This window comes from Meleagris gallopavo, chromosome 10 (assembly GCF_905368555.1).
Source record: "Meleagris gallopavo chromosome 10, MGAL_WU_HG_1.1, whole genome shotgun sequence".
In the NCBI taxonomy this organism is placed as follows: Eukaryota; Metazoa; Chordata; class Aves; order Galliformes; family Phasianidae; genus Meleagris; species Meleagris gallopavo.
Genome location: NC_139413.1, coordinates 787,081 through 806,255, shown reverse-complemented (window position 1 = coordinate 806,255; position 19,175 = coordinate 787,081). Strand labels below are relative to the sequence as shown.

At 55.7% G+C, this 19,175-nt stretch overlaps 2 protein-coding genes and 1 pseudogene across 2 annotated transcripts; all 3 read right to left on the bottom strand.

The window, feature by feature from the left end:
• Positions 1-4,143: 4,143 nt before the first annotated feature.
• Positions 4,144-7,050, bottom strand: LOC146543667 (uncharacterized). The gene has a single exon (XM_085231794.1). The coding sequence runs from the start codon at positions 7,048-7,050 to the stop codon at positions 4,144-4,146; it is 2,907 nt and encodes a 968-aa protein (XP_085087920.1).
• Positions 7,051-8,114: 1,064 nt separating this feature from the next.
• Positions 8,115-10,401, bottom strand: LOC146543666 (uncharacterized; annotated as a pseudogene).
• A 1,679-nt stretch (positions 10,402-12,080) lies between these two features.
• LOC146543665 (uncharacterized) lies at positions 12,081-15,241 on the bottom strand. Its single transcript, XM_085231793.1, has 4 exons — positions 13,531-15,241; positions 12,762-13,465; positions 12,432-12,501; positions 12,081-12,244 (listed from the first exon to the last, which is right to left on the bottom strand). Exons 1-4 carry the CDS (start codon positions 15,239-15,241, stop codon positions 12,081-12,083), a joined length of 2,649 nt encoding a protein of 882 aa, XP_085087919.1.
• Between the last annotated feature and the right edge of the window lie 3,934 nt (positions 15,242-19,175).

The following is a 19,175-nucleotide window of genomic DNA, read 5'->3' as shown; positions in this document are numbered from 1 at the left end:
GCAGGAATAGCAATGCGTTGACCTCCTCCGGACTGCGGGCAGTCTCGATAGGATCTGAGCTTTCTGCATATCGAGGCACTGACGCAGGCAAAGGCTCAAGGTGTCCTGCAGGCCCAGGTTCTGCGGCCAGAAGAGACGCCGAGCGCATGGTGTCTGCCTCACACATGGCACCGTGCGGCCCGGCTGTGTGGAGAAGGAGGTGTGGTATGGAGGTGGCAAAGTTGCCAGCAGCGTCCCCTGCAGCAGCGACTTCAAAGGCCGCCAGCCTCCCGGCCAAACCCGGCCCAGCTCCTCTCCACCGGGGCCCTGGCAGTTATTGCAGGCAGTGCAGGCAGTTACTGCTGGCAGGTGGTGCTAGCAGCGCAGTTTAGTGCTGGCAGTGCAGGCTGTGCAGGCAGTGCAGGCTGTGCAGGCAGTTAGTGATGGCATTTAGTGCAGGCAGTTACTGCTGGCAGTGCTGGCAGTGCTGGCAGTGTTAGCAATGCAGGCAGTGCTGGCAGTTAGTGATGGCAGGCAGTGCAGGCAGTGCTGGCAGTGCTGGCAGTTAGTGATGGCAGTTACTGCTGGCAGTTAGTACTGGCAGTGCAGGCAGTGCTGGCAGTTACTGCTGGCAGTTACTGCTGGCAGTGCTGGCAGTTTCACCAGCAGAGGTTCTCCCAGAGATTGCCTGGAGGTCTCAGGGATGGCCAGAGCTGTTTCTTCTCTTTCTCCTCCCTCGCACCCTGAAAGGAAGAAGGGTGCTTCACTGGCCACCTCCAGCGAGTGTGCTGCCATGGAACAGCCTGAGTTTTCTGCGTCCTCAGGAACAGTGCAGGCAGTGATGGCAGTTATTGCAGGCAGTGCAGGCAGTTAGTGCTGGCAGTGCAGGCAGTTCTGGCAGTTAGTGATGGCAGGCAGTGCTGGCAGTGCAGGCAGTGCAGTTAGTGATGGCAGTTACTGCTGGCAGTTACTGCAGGCAGCGCAGGCAGTGCTGGCAGTTAGTGATGGCAGTTAGTGCAGGCAGTGCAGGCAGTGCTGGCAGTTAGTGATGGCAGTTACTGCTGTCAGTTAGTGATGGCAGTGCAGGCAGTGCTGGCAGTTAGTGATGGCAGTTACTGCTGGCAGTGCAGGCAGTGCAGGCAGTGCAGGCAGTTAGTGATTGCAGGCAGTGCAGGCAGTGCTGGCAGTGCAGTTAGTGATGGCAGTTAGTGCTGGCAGTTAGTGCAGGCAGTGCAGGCTGTGCTGGCAATTAGTGATGGCAGTTACTGCTGGCAGTGCAGGCAGTGCAGGCTGTGCTGGCAGTTAGTGCTGGCAGTTACTGCTGGCAGTTACTGCTGGCAGTGCAGGCAGTGCAGGCAGTGCTGGCAGTTACTGCTGGCAATTACTGCTAGCAGTTATTACTGGCAGTGCAGGCAGTGCAGTTAGTGATGGCAGTTACTGATGGCAGTTAGTGATGGCACTGCAGGCTGTGCTGGCAGTTAGTGATGGCAGTTACTGCTGGCAGTGCAGGCAGTGCAGGCAGTGCTGGCAGTTTGTGATGGCAGTTACTGCTGGCAGTTACTGCTGGCAGTGCTGGCAGTTTCACCAGCAGAGGTTCTCCCAGAGATTGCCTGGAGGACTCAGGGATGGCCAGAGCTGTTTCTTCTCTTTCTCCTCCCTCGCACGCTGACAGGAAGAAGGGTGCTTCGCTGGCCATCTCCAGAGAGTGCGCTGCCACGGAGCAGCCTGAGTTTTCTGTGTCCACAGGAACTGATGTGGGCAAAGGCTCCAGCTGTCCTGCAGTACCAGGACCTGCACCCAGAAGAGAAGCTGAAAGCCTGATTTCTACCTCATCAGACGGGGCGAGACGTGCACTCTGCTGGTCACCAGATGACCGTCCTGCAGGTCCTGTCTCAGCAATCTCTTCTAAATCACGCTGTTTATCCCACACTCCAGCATCCCAGGACAGGAACTCTCCTGGCACAGGAAAGGGGCCCTCGATGTCGTGGTGCAGGTGTCCAGCATTCCTTGAGCAGTGTCGGTAGCACTGGCACTGGCATGTGCTGCTTGGGGTCCTGGCAGCCTGAGCATGCTCACGTTGTTTGGCCAGCAGATGTTCCAGCTGGATGACATCTGCTCCTTCCTCACCTCATCACGGATTCTCTGCTGGCAGAGCAATTAGTGCAGGCAGTGCGGGCAGTGTGGGCAGTTACTGCTGGCAGTTAGCGCTGGCAATGCAGGCAGTGCAGGCCATGAGCGGTGGCAGTTAGTGTTGGCATTTAGTGCAGGCAGTTACTGCTGGCAGTGCTGCTAGTGCAGGCAGTGCAGGCGGTTAGTGATGTCAGGTAGTTTGTTGAAGTACATTATGAGTAGCTGGTGCTAAGCATGGAAGGAGGGATGGGCAATCCTAATAGCCCAGAGCATATCCAGAAAACGTTGAGGGACCTTGATTCTTGTCTTGCTCCACTGGGCTCACTAGGACAAGACAGAATTGGCAGAACCCACAGGCAATATGCGACTGGGCAGAATAGAAATATCGCTGAAGAAAAGGGAAAGCAGTGGTTTGTGCAGTACTCGGGACAGTGCTGGTCACACCCGCAAGTACTACGGGCAGCAATGATTCTCAGGAGCCAGCATTATCTCCTCCTTGCAGGAGATAGGAGGAAAATTACAAGAGCAGCTGGTTGAGGAGCAGCAGCAGTCTCAGCAACCAGAAGCACTGATGAAGTGCTCGGGGAGGGAAGAGGAGGGGCCTTCTGCCCCCGCTCCTTCCCAGCACCGAATTAGCACAGGCTCAGAGAAATTATTCTTGAGGCTAAACTCTTCCTTTGTGTGCTCCCTTGGAGCGGACCCTACAGTAAATCACAACCTCATCAGTGCTAACTCCCTCTGCTTGCCCCTCAGAAGAGGGAGTTAAGTTAGATCTAGGGACTGGAGTGGGAAACTGCCATTCCCGTCTCTGTTAAGCAAGGGGAGAGATGGGACATGTGGGTATTTACTAACCCTTGTGTACGAGAGCTGTTAGGTCATGGATGATGGTGTAGTTTACGCACTCTCCCCCCAGTTTCCCCTTGGGCTAGTCCAACTCTCAGACTACTGTAGGTAGCTCCAGCCTCACCTCCTTCCAAGACAACAAACATGAAGCCCAATCCTCTCCCTTTACGAGCTAAGGAAGGTACAGCCCCCGTTACAGCTGAGCTACGCAATCAAGGGATAATAGCACCGGCAAACTCTCCCTGTAACTCTCCTGTATGGCCAGTGTGGAAGCCTAATGCCAAATGGGGACTTAGAGTGGACTACAGGCGTCTGGATGCCAAGACTGCCCCTTCAGCAAAAGCTGCCCCAAATGTTTCAGAAACTGCCCTACAGGAACAGCTCACCCCTTTCTGGCTGCTATTGATATCTAAGACAGGTGTTTTTTTTTTTATGGTCCCCTTGAGGAAGGTGGAGGACAATCAATTTGCATTTACTTGGAGGGAGTGCAATGCACATTCACCCGATTACCCCAGGGGTACAAACACTCGCGCCCACTCTGGCGCTCGGAGCATAGACACGGAGGCTGCAGAAGCTCACGTTGGACCACGGTGTCCGGGTTTATCTGTATATTGGTGACATCCGCATATGGGGGAATGACGATGTCCATGTAGGGAGGACCCAAGCCTGCGCAGTGTGACACCTGAGGAGCCCTGACCCAGCCGGGACACTCCTGGTCTCCTCTAGGCAGGTGCCTGGCCGTGCTCCCACCCCTACAGACACACCGGTGCTCTCCCACCAGGGCTGCCCCTTTCAGAGCCCCTCACCCCCTTCATCACAGGCCACCTCACACACACACCGGCTCAGCCAGCTCACACCTTGCAAGCCAGAAATCACTCTGCCTGGCACGCCCACGCTCTCTGCACCTGCTGGCACCACGGACACACGGATCCATTGCCCTGTGCTCTGAGCCCAGTAGTTGCACTCAGAGACCAAATGCGCATGAGCGCACAGATCAGACAGCACTCAGCCAGGTTAGAATAAAGATAGCATTTAATCAGAATTCTATGATGACAGGATGGAATGAGAATTCTATGTTGATAGGATGGAATTCTACATTGACAAGATGGAATCAGAATTGTACATTGACAAGATGGAACCAGATTCTACATTGACAAGATGGAACCAGAATTCTACACTGACACGATGGAATCACACGTCTCTGGGGAGCTGCCTGGTGTTGGCAGCCTCGTGCCTCTCCTCTCGCTGTCCCCTGATGCAGCTGCAGGTGCAAACCCTGCGCAGAGCCCGGAGCACAGTCCTGATGAGAGCTGGTATCCGCCGGCGAGCCGCTGCTGTCTTCACCTCATCAGCCCTCGATGTCGTGACGCAGATGTCCAGCATGTCCCAAACACTGTCTGCAGCACTGGCACCATCATCTGCTGCTCGGAGCACGAGAAGCCTGGGCGTGCTCACACTGTGTGGCTCAGACATGTTCCTATTGAACAACATCTGCTCCCTCCTTGCCTCAGCACGGATTCTCCGGATCGCTGGGTGAACTGGAGGACATCCATAGGCCTTCCAGTAGATCTCTCCGGGATCCTGCAGAATAGATGGTTCTCCCAGAGATTGCCTGGAGGACTCAGGGATGGCCATAGGTGGCTCTTCTCTTTCTCCTTCTTCACATGCTGACAGGAAGAAGGGTGCTTCACTGGCCACCTTTGGAGAGTGCGCTGCCATGGAACTGCCTGAGCTTTCTGTGTCCACAGGAACTGATGCAGGCAATGGCTCAAGTTGTCCTGCAGGCCCAGGACCTGCACCCAGAAGAGAAGCTGAATGTACTGCTTCTGCCTCATCAGACGGGGCAAGACATGCACTCTGCAGGTCACCAGATGACCGTCCTGCAGTTTCTGCCTCAGCAATCTCTTCCTCCAAGTCATGCTGTTCATCCTGCATTCCCACATCCCATGACAGGAACTCTCCTGGCACAGGAGAGGGGCCCTCCACCACTGATGTTGTGGTGCAGGTGTCCAGCATTCCCTGAGCAGTGTCGGTAGTACTGGCACTGGCATGAGCTGCTTGGGGGCCTGGCAGCCTGAGCATGCTCACGTTTGGCCAGCAGATGTTCCAGCTGGACGACATCTGCTCCTTCCTCGCCTGATCCCGAATTCTCCGGATTGCTGTGTGTACTGGAGAACAAGCACAGGCCTCCTGGTTGATGACTCTGGGATCTTGCAATTTTGGTGCTCCTCCCACAGTTTCTTTGGACAATTCCAGCATGGCCATAGCTGTTTCTTCTCCTTCTCCTCCCTCGCACGCTGACAGAAGTAGTACTGCATTGGCCTCTTCTGGACGGTGCACAGTCTCAAAAGAATCCGAGTTTTCAGACTCTGCTGGCACTGATGCGGGCAGAGGCTCAAGTTGTCCTGCAGGCCCAGAACCTGCACCCAGAAGAGAAGCTGAATGCACTGTTTCTGCCTCATCTGATGGGGCGAGACATGCACTCTGCAGATCACCAGATGACAGTCCTGCAGTTTCTGTCTCAGCAATCTCTTCCAAGTCATGCTGTTCATCCCGCACTCCAGCATCCCAGGACAGGAACTCTTCCGGCACAGGAAGGTGGCCCTCCTCCCTCGATGTCGTGGTGCAGATGTCCAGCATTCCATGAGCTGTGTCAGTAGCACTGGTACTGGCATGAGCTGCTTGGGGTCTTAGCAGCCTGAGCATGCTCACGTTTGGCCAGCAGATGTTCCAGCTGGATGACATCTGCTCCTTCCTCGCCTCATCACAGATTCTCCAGATGGCTGGGTGTACTGGAGAACATCCACAGGCCTCCCGGTTGACCCCTCTGGGTTCTTGCAGTCTCAGTGCTGCTCCCAGAGCTCGTCTGCGGACTTCAGGCATGGTGGTAGCAGTTACTTCTCTTTCTCCTCCCTCGCACACTCTTGGGAACAGCACCGCATCATCGGCCTCCTCTGGAGACTGTGCAGCCTTAGGAGAATCTAAGTTGCCTGCATCTGCAGGCACTGATGCAGGCAGAGGCTCCTTGTCTCGCTCTTTGCCACCTGCCTGCCCTTCTGGGCCCTTCTGAGCTGCTCTGGAAGATGGTGCAGTGGCAGCACGAGTGTCTCTGGTGCCCTCCTGAGCATCTCTCCAAGCTGCGTGGATCTTCCCAGCCTTGGTGGACAGCACCTGGGCCGTTCCTGCTGGTGTTCTCAGGCCGCTGGTGGATGCACGGCGCCCTGGTACTGCCAGCTGCACTCCGACTCTCGGGCTTGCGGCTGCAGCACAGCTCAGGGACACCACGTAGTTCTGACCGGCTCTGGCATGCCGAGGCACCAGAACAGTTGAGCAGACTTCCAGAGCTGCAACCCTGCTCTCAGCCCTTGCTGTCCCGTCCTGGACATGAGGTCTCGGGGCAAGAACTGGGAGTCTGCTGCCTCTAACGCCCACAGCACGCGCTCTGCCACTTGGAGAAGGCGTGGAAGAGGCTGCTGCTTGCAGAGCAGGCAGCTTACAGGTCCTAGAAGATGCTGCTGCACGCCAGGGTGCAGCTGCCGGCAGCCCTGGCCGCCTTAAGCGAGGCAGCAAGGGTGGTCGAGGCTGCCCGCTTCGCCCGCCGGCACCGCCGCAGGTCACCGACGCCGGAAACTCCCGCCCGGCCGCCTGCAAGAGAAGCCGAGGAGAAAGGCCGAGTGAGCGCGGTGCTTCCCGCTCCCGCCGCACGCGGCACCGAGGGCAGCGCTCAGCCCGCGGGCGGCCGCCGCCCCGCTCCCCGCAGCCGCCCCGGCACAGGGCGGTCCCCGCGCGGCGCGGGAAGACGTCCGGCCCCGCCTCCCTCGGGCTCCCTACCTGTGCGCCGCGGCTCCCGGAGGCCCGCGAGCTCTCCGGGCCGGGCAGCGGCGGCAGACGGACGGAGCCGCGGAGGGACGAGCCCGGGCTCCGGCCGCCCGGCGGCACCACCTGTGCGGAGAAGGAGGCGCGGGACGGAGGCGGCGAAGTCGCCGCCGGCCGAGCCCGAGCGCCTCCCTCCCCGGCCCGCACCCGGCGCCGTTCCCGCACGCGCGGCAGCCCCGCGTCGGGCCGGCGCTCGTCCTTCTTCTCTCGCTCCTCGCTCATCGTCGCGTCCTCGCGCTGAGGCTCGGTCGCACGCACCCGGGGGAGCCGTCGCCTCCTCGCGGAGCCGCTCTCCCGAGAGTGAACGGCACTCTCTCCGGGGGCCTCCGGCCCCTCGAGGCGGCCCCGCGTCACAATGGCCTTCGGGCGCGACGCCGGCCCGCGTCACAAAGCCCCGGCGGGTTCCGCAGCGCACTGCGGCAGCCCTCCACGCACGCCTGGGCGGCCGGCTGTCCGGGCCTCGGCGTCGTCCCGATGACGGGCGGCGAGTCTCCACAGCGTGTGGGGCACAGAGAGCTGCAGGCGAGGGGCAGAGGCAAGGCCCTGCTGCACTGTACTCAGGTTTTCCCTGAGACAGTGAGCCTGGTTGTGGCAGGGCGCGCACTCCTGCCTGCCTCCGTGCCAGTTGGTGGGACATCTGAGCTGGGCAGGCTCTCCCTGGGATGGCTCTCTGTCTGGGGACGTACCTGGGCCATCCTCCGGTGCATCTGCGAAGCACCTGGGGCTCTGTGCAGGTCCTCTGGCCTCTGCAGATTCCTTGCATGTGGTCTGGCAGCGGTTCCTGTGGGAGACAGATAGCTATAGGTAAGGGGCACGGTGGGCTCCAGGCAAGGACCTGCGTGCCCCCCCACCACAGCTTTTCCCCAGGAGGGAAAGCTGTCCTGGGCACAGCAGGACGGTGTGCTTGGAGTGCTGCCAGCCTCCGAGCTGCTCACGGGGCTGGTCGGGCTCAGCAGGCCCTTCCTGGGAAGGCTCTCCATTTGGGGACATATCTGGGCCATCTTCTGATGTCTCTCTGATGCGACTGGAGTTCTGTGCACCTCTTCTGGCCTCTGCAGAAACCTGTGAGGCGAGAGGAAAACCAGCCCTGTAGGTTCCTTGCCAGCAACACTCCAAGTTCCAGGTTATCTGCTCCTGGTTTGTCAACCATGCCTCTCACATGAAGGCAAGCCAGGGGTTATGGAGGGGATGTCCACCTTTCTGCATGGAGCTGGATGGAAAGTAGACAGTATCAGGCATCTCCCCACTGTGCACACTCCAGCATAGCTCCTGTCTGTGCCTTCATTTCACACCTGGTGCTGACCACAAGGACTTTCCTCACCTAGTGCTGATTGCCTTAATGCTCTTTGACATGCAGGTGAATGTCCCTCAGGACTGGGTTCTGCAGCCACAGGGGAAGCTGAAGGCCTGGTCTTGGCCTCAGCAGATGAAGCATCGGGTATGCTTGGTAGGACCGTGGCTGCCTCAGCAGCTTCTTCCTCACGGTTGTCTTCCCATTCTTGCTGTATAGCCTGCAAGTATTGAGTTTACTACAGTAAAAACTGGAGAGTAAGGGCAGCCGTCAGTGCACTGTCTCTGGCATCCAGTTTGCTGCGATCTGTGCCAGCAGCATTGGAGTGTCGTCAGTGGACTCTCCCTGTGCATCCTGCACGCTGGGAATGTCCAGAGGCAGGAATCTGGCCATCAGTCTTGCTGTTGTGATGCAGATACCTAGCACGCCGCGTGCATTGTTGGCAGCATTGGCACCCTCATCTGCTGCTTGGAGCACGAGAAACCTGGGCGTGCTCACACTGCATGGCTCAGACAGGTTCCTACTGGACAACATCTGCTCCCTCCTTGCCTCGTCACGGATTCTCCGGATTGCTGGGTGAACTGGGGGACATCCATAAGCCTTCCAGTAGATCTCTCCGGGATCTTGCAATCTTGATGGTTCTCCCAGAGCTTGTGTGGAGGACTCAGGCATGGCCATAGCTGGTTCTTTTCTTTTACCTCCCTCACGTGCCATCACGTGCATCGCTGGCCTCTTCCGGAGAGTGTGCAGTCTTGGGAGAAGTTGAGTGTTCGACACCTTTGGTGTCTGAGGCACACGTAGGCTCAAGTTGTCCTGCAGGCCCAGGACCTGAGTCCAGAAAAGAATCTGAACTCATGGTTTCTGCCTCATCAGATGGGGCAAGAGCTGTGAAACAGCAAAGCACCAGGAACTGTCCTGCAGTTTTTCCCTCTGGAAGTGGGCTCTTCCAGCTCTCGCTACACAGCCTGCACACTTGCGTCCCAGGCTTGAAAATCACCAGAGGCAGGAAACTGGCCCCCAGCGTTTGCAATTGTAGTGCAGATGCCCAGCATGTCCTGAGCAGTGCCCGAAGCACTGGCACCATCATCTGCTGCTTGGGATCTTCGATGCCCCTGGCCCTTTTACACTGTTTGGCCAGGACACATTCCACCTGGACAACATCCGGTCCTTTCTCTCCGCATCACGAATTCTGCGGGTTGCTGGGATCATGGGAGAGTATCCGCAGGCCATCCCTGTGATCCCTCTGGGATCTTGCAATCTTGGTGCTTCTCCCAGAGCTCGTGTGGAGGATTCAGGCATGGTGCTTGCTCTTGATTCACTTTCTTCTCCCTTGCACGCTCCCAAGAAGAATGGTGCATCGTTGGCCTCCTCTGGAGAGTGCACAGCCTTGGAAGCAGCTGAGTTTTGTGCATCTTCAAGCACAGATGCAGGCAGTTACCTTGTTTACTCTTTGCCCGGACATGCTTGCCTTCTTGAGCCCTTCTTTGTGGGTGGGGAACATGGGTGTAGAGGCTGCATCAGTGTCTGTGCAAGCCGTGGCCAGCACCTGGGCCATTCTTGCTGGTGTTCCCAGGCTGCTGGTGGGTGCATGGAGCTCTGGTACTGCCAGCTGCAATCTGACTGTCCCTCAAGCACTTGGAGCTCTGTGCTCCTCCTGTGGCCTTTGCAGAAATGCAGAAATGTTGTGTGTGGTGTGGCGGCGGCACCTGTGGGGGACAGAGAGCTGCAGGCCAGGGGCAGGGTGGGCCCAGGCAAGGCCAGCAAGCCTGCCTGCCACCAAGCTCCACAGCTTTCCCCTGGGAGGGGTGGCCCGGGCACAGCAGGACTCTGTACATGGAGCTGCTCGCTGGGCCGGTCGGGCTCAGCAGGCCCTCCCTGGGTTGGCTCTCACTTGGAGACAGAGATGGGCATGCTCAAGCTGTGTGGCCAGGATGCGTTCCTACTGGACAACATCTGCTCCTTCCTCGCCTCATCACGGATTCTCCGGATTGCTGGGTGGTCTGAGGATACCCAGAGGGCTCCCCGTTGATCTCTCTGGGATACTGCCATCTCGGTGCATCTCCCAGATCTTGGGTGGACAATTCAGACACGGCCATAGCCGTTCCTTCTCCTTGTCCTCCCTCACACACTGACAGCAGGAATAGCAATGCGTTGACCTCCTCCGGACTGCAGGCAGTCTCAATAGGATCTGAGCTTTCTGCATATCGAGGCACTGACGCAGGCAAAGGCTCAAGGTGTCCTGCAGGCCCAGGTTCTGCGGCCAGAAGAGACGCCGAGCGCATGGTGTCTGCCTCACACATGGCACCGTGCGGCCCGGCTGTGTGGAGAGGGAGGTGTGGTATGGAGGTGGCAAAGTTGCCAGCAGCGTCCCCTGCAGCAGCGACTTCAAAGGCCACCAGCGGCCCAGCCGAGCCCGGCCCTGCTCCTCTCCGCCGAGGCCCTTGTGGCAGATTGTGCAGGCAGTGCTGGCAGTTAGTGCTGGCAGTGCAGTTTCACCAGCACAAGTTTACGTTGGATATCAGGAAATACTGTTTACAGAAGGGCTTGTTAAGCACTGGAACAGGCTCTCCAGGGAGGTGGTTGAGTCACCGTCCCTGAATGTGTTTAAAATCCATTTGGATGTGTTGCTCGGGGACATGATTTAGAGGTGGGTTGTCAGAGTTACGGTAGGATGGTTAGTTTGTGGTTGGACTTGATGTCTTGAAGGTCTTTTCCAACCTGAGCAATTCTATGATTCTTCGATTTGCATAACCTGAATTGAGGGCTATAAGGTTTTTAGAATGCACGGGCAAGGTAGGAGGGGTGTGGGAATTGCTGCCTACAACAAAAAGAGGACAGACTGCAACGAGTTGCCTCTGAGAAATAGGCAAAGGTTGGGAGCCTGTGGGTTAAAATCATGGACGAGAGCAACGAAAGACAGTTGGTGGTCGGGGTCTACTACAGGCGACTGAATCAAGGGAAGCCGGTAGATGTGACCTTCTTCCTTCAGCTGCAGGAGGTGTTGTGCTCCCAGGCTCTGATCCTACTGGGGGATTTCAACCACCCAGATACCTGCTGGGAAATGAACATGGTGAGCTAGCTGCAAGTGATCCAGGAGACTCCTGGAGCCCAATAATGGTGACTTTCTGATATAGGTCTTGGACAGGTCGACCAGAGTGGACCAGCTGGTCACTAATGGTTGCTGGACCTGGTGCTCAGCCAAGCAGAGGAGGTGGTCAAAGAGATTAAGATTGGAGGCAGTCTGAGTGGCAGCAACCGTGCCCTGGTTGACTTTGTGATCTTCAGGCACATGGGCCTGGCAAAGAGTGGAGTCAAGATGCTGAACTTCAGGAGAGTGAACTTCAGTGAACTGTTTGAGGAATGGTTGAATGAGATCTCCTAGGAAACTGTCCTTGGGCACAAAGGAAATGGAACACAGCTGGCAGCACATTTAAGAACATGTTTCTGAGAGCACGAGAGTTCTCCATTCCCCAGAATAAGAAATCAGGCAGGGGTGGCAGGAAACCAGTGTGGCTGAGCATGGACCTGCTGGGAAGGCTGACGGAAAAGAAGGAAGCAGTGGGGATATGTGGTCAGAGAGGAACAGAGCGATGTTGTTTGGATGTGCAGGGATAGCATCGGTAAGGCCAAGGCGCAGATGAAATAAAGTTCAACAAGGGATGTGGAAAAAAAAAAAAGAAAAAAAAAAAGAGTTTGTTGAAGTACATTATGAGTAGCTGGTGCTAAGCATTGAAGGAGGGATGGGCAATCCAAACAGCCCAAAGCGTATTCTGAAAATGTTGAGGGACCTCGATTCTTGTTGAATGCATGAGCGCACAGATCAGACAGCACTCAGGCAGGGTAGAATGAAGATAATATTTAATCAGAATTCTACGTTGACAGGGTGGAATCGGAATTCTACACTTAATCAGAATTCTACGTTGACAGGGTGGAATTGGAATTCTACACTGACAGGATGGAATCAGACATCTGTTGGGTGCTGCCTGGTGTTGGCAGCCTCGTGCCTCTCCTCACGCTGTCCCCTGATGCAGCTGCAGGTGCAAACCCTGCGCAGAGCCCGGAGCACAGTCCTGATGAGAGCTGGTATCCGGCAACGAACTGCTGCATGTGGTGCGGCAGCGGAACCTATGGGGGACAGAGAGCTGTAGGCAAGGGGCAGAGGCAAGGCCCTGCCTGCCACCCATCACCATGGAATTTCCCTGGGAGGACTGGCCTGGATATGGCAGCACATGGAACGCTGCTGGTCTCCGTGCCACTTGATGGGCATCTGAGCTTGTTCCTCCCTGGGATTGCTTTCTGCTCAGGGACGTACCTGGGCCATCCTCCGGTGCATCTCTGAAGCACACAGAGCTCTGTGCACGTTCTTCAGCCTCGGCAGAAACCTGTGTGGAGAGAACAAAACCACACCCCTGTATGCCACTGGCTGGTGATGGTGTGGGTGCCAGGGCCCCAGGGAAGGGATCCCCTTTCAAGGCCCCTTTGCTTGAAGGCAAGGCAGGGGTAACAGAGGGGCTGTCCACCCTAATGGAGCTGGCTGGAAAGGAAACAGCACCAGGAATCTCCCCACAGTGCACACTCCAGGCACCGCTTCTGTCTCTGCCTCCAATTCATGCCTGGTGCTGACCACACACAGCTGGCTCACCTCATGCTGAGGGCCCACATCTTCTGCTTCCTCACAAGCTGACGCGTGCTCCTCAGTCATGGGATCTGCAGCCACAGATGAAGCTGAAGACGTGGCCTCCACTTCACCAGATGACTCATCGGAGGTGCTGGATGTGATGCTGACTGCCTCTGCTTCAGCATCTTCCTCAGAGTCACATTTCCAGTCTTCCTCCACATTCTCCAGTGCTGAAGGGCAAGGACAGGAGGGCGGGCGCATGCCCTCATCTGTCACCGCAGTGTCTCTGGCATCCAGCGTGCCCTCAGCAGTGCTGGCAGCACTGTCGCTGTCATTACTGGACTCTACCAGTCTAACTGGCAGTCTAACAGGTCGTGTTCGGGTGTCACCAGAGTCAAGAAACCAGTTACCAGCCTGTGATGTTGTGGGCTGGATGCCTGGCATGCCCTGAACAGTGCCAACATTATTGAATGTGTCACCTCTTGCCTGGAGCCTTCGCTGCCTGGGGCTTCTCACATTCCTTGGCCAGGAAATATTCCAGTGTGACAACACGCGCTCATTTCTGTCCTCGTCATGAATTCTCCGCATTGCTGGGATCATGGGAGAGTACCCATAGGGCTCCCTGTTCATCTCGCTGGGATCTAGGAGTCTCCATGCTTCTCCCAGACCTTGTCCGGAGGACTCAGGCATGGCCATAGCTGATTCTTCTCTTTCTTCTCCCTCAGACACTGACAAGGGAGCGATGCTGCATCAGCCTCCTCTGTGCAGTGTGCAGCCTCGGAAGAATCTGAGCTTTCTGCATCTTCCAGCACTGATGCAGGCAGAGGCTCAAGCTGTCCTGCAGGCCCAGGATCAGCATTCAGAAGAGATGGTGAGCACACAGTGTCTGCCTCATCAGATGGGGCAGGAGATGCAACCTGCAGGGTGCCAGATGACTGTCCTGCTGTTTCTATCTCTGCAGCCTCTTCCAACTCTAGCTGCAAATCCTGGACTCTAACATCCCTGGCTGAGGAATCATCAGAAGCAGAAAACTGCCCCTCAGCCCTCGATGTCGCAGTGTGGACGCTCAGCGTGCCCTGAGCACTGTCAGCTGCATTGGCACTGTCTTCTGTTACATGGGGCCTTAGCAGCCTGGGCACACTCATGTTATCTGGCCAGGAGATGTTCCGGTTGGGCAACATCTGGTCCTTCTTCGCCTCATCTCGGATTCTCCGGATTGCCAGGTGAACTGGAGGATATCCATATGCCTCCTCGTAGACCTCTCTGGGATCTTGCAACATCTGTGCTTCTCCCAGAGATTGGTTGGAGAACTCAGGCATGGTGGTAGCTGTTTCTTCTTCTTCTCCCTCATATGCTCTCCAGAAAAGAGGTGCTGCATTGGCCTCCTTTGGAAAGTATTCACCCTTGGAAGAAGTTGAGTTCTCTCCATCTTCAGGACCTGTTAGAGGCAAAGCCTCAATGTGTCCTCCAGGCCCAGGGTCTGCGGCCAGAAGAGAAGCTGAAGGCATGCTGCCTGCCTCATGAGATGAGGCAAGAGATGCGCTCCACAGTTTGCCAGATGAACATCCTGCGGATTCCCTCTCAGCAGACTCTTTAAATTCTGGCAGCTCAACCTGCACTCCAACATCCCTGGTTCGGAAACCACAAGAGGCAGGAACCTGAGCCTCAGCCCTCGATGTCACGGAGTGTACGCCCAGTTTTCCCTGAGCAGTGTTGGCAGCACGGGGCCTGGGCACGCTCACAGAGTTTGCCCGCCATGTCTTGCAACCAGGCAACTTCTGCGGTGTTTGTGGAGGTCTTGGGGCAAGTACTGAGAGTCTGCTGCCTCTAACGCCCACGGCACGCGCTCTGCCACTTGGAGAAGGCGTGGAAGAGGCTGCTGCTTGCAGAGCAGGCAGCTTACAGGTCCTAGAAGATGCTGCTGCACGCCAGGGTGCAGCTGCCGGCAGCCCTGGCCGCCTTAAGCGAGGCAGCAAGGGTGGTCGAGGCTGCCCGCTTCGCCCGCCGGCACCGCCGCAGGTCACCGACGCCGGAAACTCCCGCCCGGCCGCCTGCAAGAAAAGCCGAGGAGAAAGGCCGAGTGAGCGCGGTGCTTCCCGCTCCCGCCGCACGCGGCACCGAGGGCAGCGCTCAGCCCGCGGGCGGCCGCCGCCCCGCTCCCCGCAGCCGCCCCGGCACAGGGCGGTCCCCGCGCGGCGCGGGAAGACGTCCGGCCCCGCCTCCCTCGGGCTCCCTACCTGTGCGCCGCGGCTCCCGGAGGCCCGCGAGCTCTCCGGGCCGGGCAGCGGCGGCAGACGGACGGAGCCGCGGAGGGACAAGCCCGGGCTCCGGCCGCCCGGCGGCACCACCTGTGCGGAGAAGGAGGCGCGGGACGGAGGCGGCGAAGTCGCCGCCGGCCGAGCCCGAGCGCCTCCCTCCCCGGCCCGCACCCGGCGCCGTTCCCGCACGTGCGGCAGCCCCGCGTCGGGCCGGCGCTCGTCCTTCTTCTCTCGCTCCTCGCTCATCGTCGCGTCCTCGCGCTGAGGCTCGGTCGCACGCACTCGGGGGAGCCGTCGCCTCCTCGCGGAGCCGCTCTCCCGAGAGTGAGCGGCACTCTCTCCGGGGGCCTCCGGCCCCTCGAGGCGGCCCCGAGTCACAAATGGCCTTCGGGCGCGACGCCGGCCCGCGTCACAAAGCCCCGGCGCCGGGCTCCCCTCTTCCCGCTTCCCTCGGCCATCTCCGCGGCCGCCCCCGGACCTTTCCCGGTGGCGCCGTCGTCACCGCTGACGGCCTCGCCCTCGGCCGCGTCGGGGCCGTTGAAACGGCTGGAAATGGCCGCATCCGGCGCGGAGCGGCCCCCGCCCTCGTCTCGTTCCCAACCCGGCCGAGTACACCCGGCCCGAGCGGCCCGTCTGCACCTCGGTCCCGTCTCCGTGTTGCCGCTCTCCGGGCCCCTCTTAGAGCTCGGATGTGCCGCGGTCTGTGGAGCGGCCCGCGCTGGAGTAGCTGGACGTCCACGTCCATATCACCAGCATCTGCCTCTGATGTGGGACAACATTATAATAAAGGAAACTTTACTTTTGTAGCAGACTTCCTAGTTTTGCATATTTAGATCTGCTAACAATCCACAATGAGAATCAAATGTTTACAAACATTTTGCCAGGAAGTTTCAGCTCTAGAGGTCCGTTTCATATTTCATCTTAGCAGACATAGCATTGCAAGAAAAGAGGACTCACAAGTGCTAGTTGACATTTAAGCATAATTTCTTCTAAGATCAGAATTTGTGAATTCCTAAGAGTTAGAAGTCAGTCAAGAATAGCAGGAAACCTGCCACTTCTATCGTTTTTGAAAAATCTTGGGGAATGGCAGAGGTGTCTGAAGACTGATGGATAGGCAGCGTCACTCTTGTCTTCAAAAAGGGTAAGGAGGTGGATCCAAAGACAGGGATCTTTTAGAGAGATCCAGCGGAGGGCCACAAAGATGAGTAGGGGCCTGGAGCGTCACTCTTATGAAGAAAGGCTGAGAGACTTGGGACTTTTCAGCCTGGAGAAGACTCAGAGGTGATCTCATCCCTGTTTATAAATACCTGCAGTGGGAGAGACAAGTGGATGAGGCTCTTTTTGATGGTGTGTGGAGACAGAACAAGGGGCAACGGGCACAAACTGGAACGCAGAAAGTTCCATACAAACGTGAGGAAGAACTTCTTTACTGTGAGGGTGACAGAGTACTACTGGAACAGGCTGCCCAGAGAATTTAGAGTCTCCTTCTCTGGAGATATTCAGGACCCATTCTGGATGCTTTCCTGTGCAACCTACTGTTTCTGTAGCAGCTGAGCAGGCTGCGAGAGGAAGGTGCCAGGCAGAGATGTATTCAGCAGTCAGAGAGACTGATGCTTGGTATTGTGCAATGGTACGGACAGACAGACAGCCCTGTCTTTGGGCCCATCCAGGGAACAAAGATAAGCAGACTTCTGATTTGACTGAGGGTGAATGTCTGCAGGGTGAGGGAGACTGGACTCTCATCTCTGCTCAGGGCAAAAGGAGAAGCCTCTCTCTTGCTCCAGCAGTCTTGATATCCAATAGATACCAAGCTCTGATGTGGGAGAGAGAGGAAGGTATGGATAGTGGCTTGGTTCCGGAAAGGAACGATCATAATAAAAAGATCCAGCCAACGACCCAAGTCACATCTGGTGCCACTATAAAAAGGTGAAGAGTCTTAGTAATTGGAGACTATTTGCTGAGGAGCTCTTAGGCGCCCATCTGCTGCCCAGGTAACTTCTTGGAGAGGTTTTCTACCTGCCAGGAGTCCTTGTTTAGAACATTGATGGCATGAGGGTATGATAAAGCTGGAGGGCTACTGGTCTTTCAACCTGGGTCACACAAGGCTGGGACCAAAAATATTTTTGGTATTTAAAAATACCAAAAAAAGCTTAACATTTCTTGGGAAGATATTGAAGGGATCAGAAGCACAGATATTTTTCTCCTCAGGCCTCTTGGTTGGAGTCTTGGATCGTGGCAAAAAGAGGAGAATTTACCAGTTGAATGACTGTCATGTCAAAGGCTATGGGTTCTGTGATCTAGGATGTACCTTGGACCAACGAGGAGTGTTGACATGGGATGGGATGCAACTAACCAGGAAAAGCAAGAACATACTAGGCAGCAAGCTGTCTGGGTTGATCGCCAGGGATTTAAACTAGAGCTGCTGGGGGAAAGGGGTGTACTGGTGAGTGACAGAGAAGCGCTCAAGAACACTGTCACTTTAAGAGGCAGTGTGGTAAAACCTCAAATTTGTCCCAGACATTTATGGGAGGGCTCCTCTAGAAAGGTCATGCTTCCAGAAGGCCAACTGAACTCCTTCTGTAGCAATGTATGCAGCATGGGAAACAATGAGGAGGAGTTGGAAACTGACATGGGTTGGTTTGTTTAACAATAGAGATTAGTACATTAGTTTAAGAACCAATATATTAGTCTAGCAAAAGGAATCTATAAGAATAGTTCAAAAACTTTCTATTTCAGCTTTAGTGGGTGAATAGTCTTATTTTCCTCAATAGTTTTGCACTGGGGACACAATAGAATACTTTTTTCTTTTGCCTCACAAGAAGCACAGGAGTCAGAATACTTTTGCACCCAGTAAGTGCAAAGACATCTTCCTTGGATTCCACATAGATTGTCTTAAAAGTTGCTCACTATGGCCTAATAAGCAATGAAAATTTTCCAAATTGGGGAAAAGTTAGTTAAAGGCCTCAGTGATGAAGCTGATGGTGAAAAATGAGGAAGAAGCAGGTGGGCACTTGACCACCCCACCACTGAGCATGCCCAAAGGGGCATTAGCATATATGTATGAGTCCTTGAAAAGGAATGAATATAATGTCAATGTACTGCATATTTAATATCTTAAGTGTTCAAATGTAGAATCTGAAGTCTGAGAGGGTGCAGCACTTGCTTTTTAAGTCACACAGTACGTATCGCGAGGATCAAAGGAATGACGCTTTCTAACACCACACTGGAGTTAGAGAGTTTTCATTGTGGATTTCAGATGACAAAACCACAGTGCCCTTGGAAAATTGTGATCTTGCTGCTACCACAGAAATATGGTGGCATGATTTGCCTAACTGGAATACCACAATTGAGGATTATAAGCTTTTTAGAAGGGATAGGCATGGTAGGAGGGGTGGGGGAATTACCATCTACATCAAAAAGAAGATAGACTGTGAGGAGCTATCTCAGAGAAATAGTCAGGAACTGGTTGGGAGCCTCTGGGTTAAAATTAGGGATGGGAATAATAAAAGACAGCTGGTGGTTGGGGTCTTCTACAGGCCAATGAATCAAGGGGAACGGTTGATAAGGCCTTCTTCCTTCAGCTGCAAGAGGCATTGAGCTTCCCAGGCTCTCATCCTAATAAGGATTTTCAACCATGCAGATATCTGCTGGGAAATCAACATGGTGAGCTGCAAGTGATGCAGGAGACTCCTGGAGTCCATCAATGACAACTTTCTGGTTCAGGTATTGGACACAGCAATTAGAGGGAAAGTGCTGACAGATCTGGTGCTCACCAGACAGAGGAGCTGCTTAAAGAGGTTAAGATTGAAGGCAGCCTGGGCTGCAGCGACCATGCCCTGGTTGAGATTGTAAGCTCGAGGAACATTGGCCTGGCAAAGTGTGGGGTCAGGACACTGAATTTCAAGCTGTTTAAGTTCTCTGAGACAGCCAGCACAGTTTCACAGAGGGCAGATTCTGCCTTACCAATCTGATGGCCTTCTGTGATGGAGAGATGGCAATAGTGTGGAGCAAGGAGAGGTAACTGTTTTTTTTCTGCCTTGACATGTATAAGGCCTTTGACATGGTCCCATACCATATCCTGATCTCTAAATTGATGAGATATGGATTTCAGGGATGGACTGTTCAGAGAATAAGGACTTGGCTGGATGACCATAATTAGAGGCTCTACATCCAGGTGGAA

What these genes read in the sequence shown, in the direction of transcription:
- LOC146543667 (XM_085231794.1), bottom strand. Translation starts at nt 7,050, where the DNA reads ATGAGCGAGGAGCGAGAGAAGAAGGACGAGCGCCGGCCCGACGCGGGG.
- LOC146543665 (XM_085231793.1), bottom strand. Translation starts at nt 15,241, where the DNA reads ATGAGCGAGGAGCGAGAGAAGAAGGACGAGCGCCGGCCCGACGCGGGG. An exon ending in AGTGCTGGAAGATGCAGAAA is followed by an intron (nt 13,466 to 13,530) that starts GCTCAGATTCTT and finishes CTCCCTTGTCAG; the next exon opens with TGTCTGAGGGAGAAGAAAGA. An exon ending in ATGTGGGCCCTCAGCATGAG is followed by an intron (nt 12,502 to 12,761) that starts GTGAGCCAGCTG and finishes CTCTCCACACAG; the next exon opens with GTTTCTGCCGAGGCTGAAGA.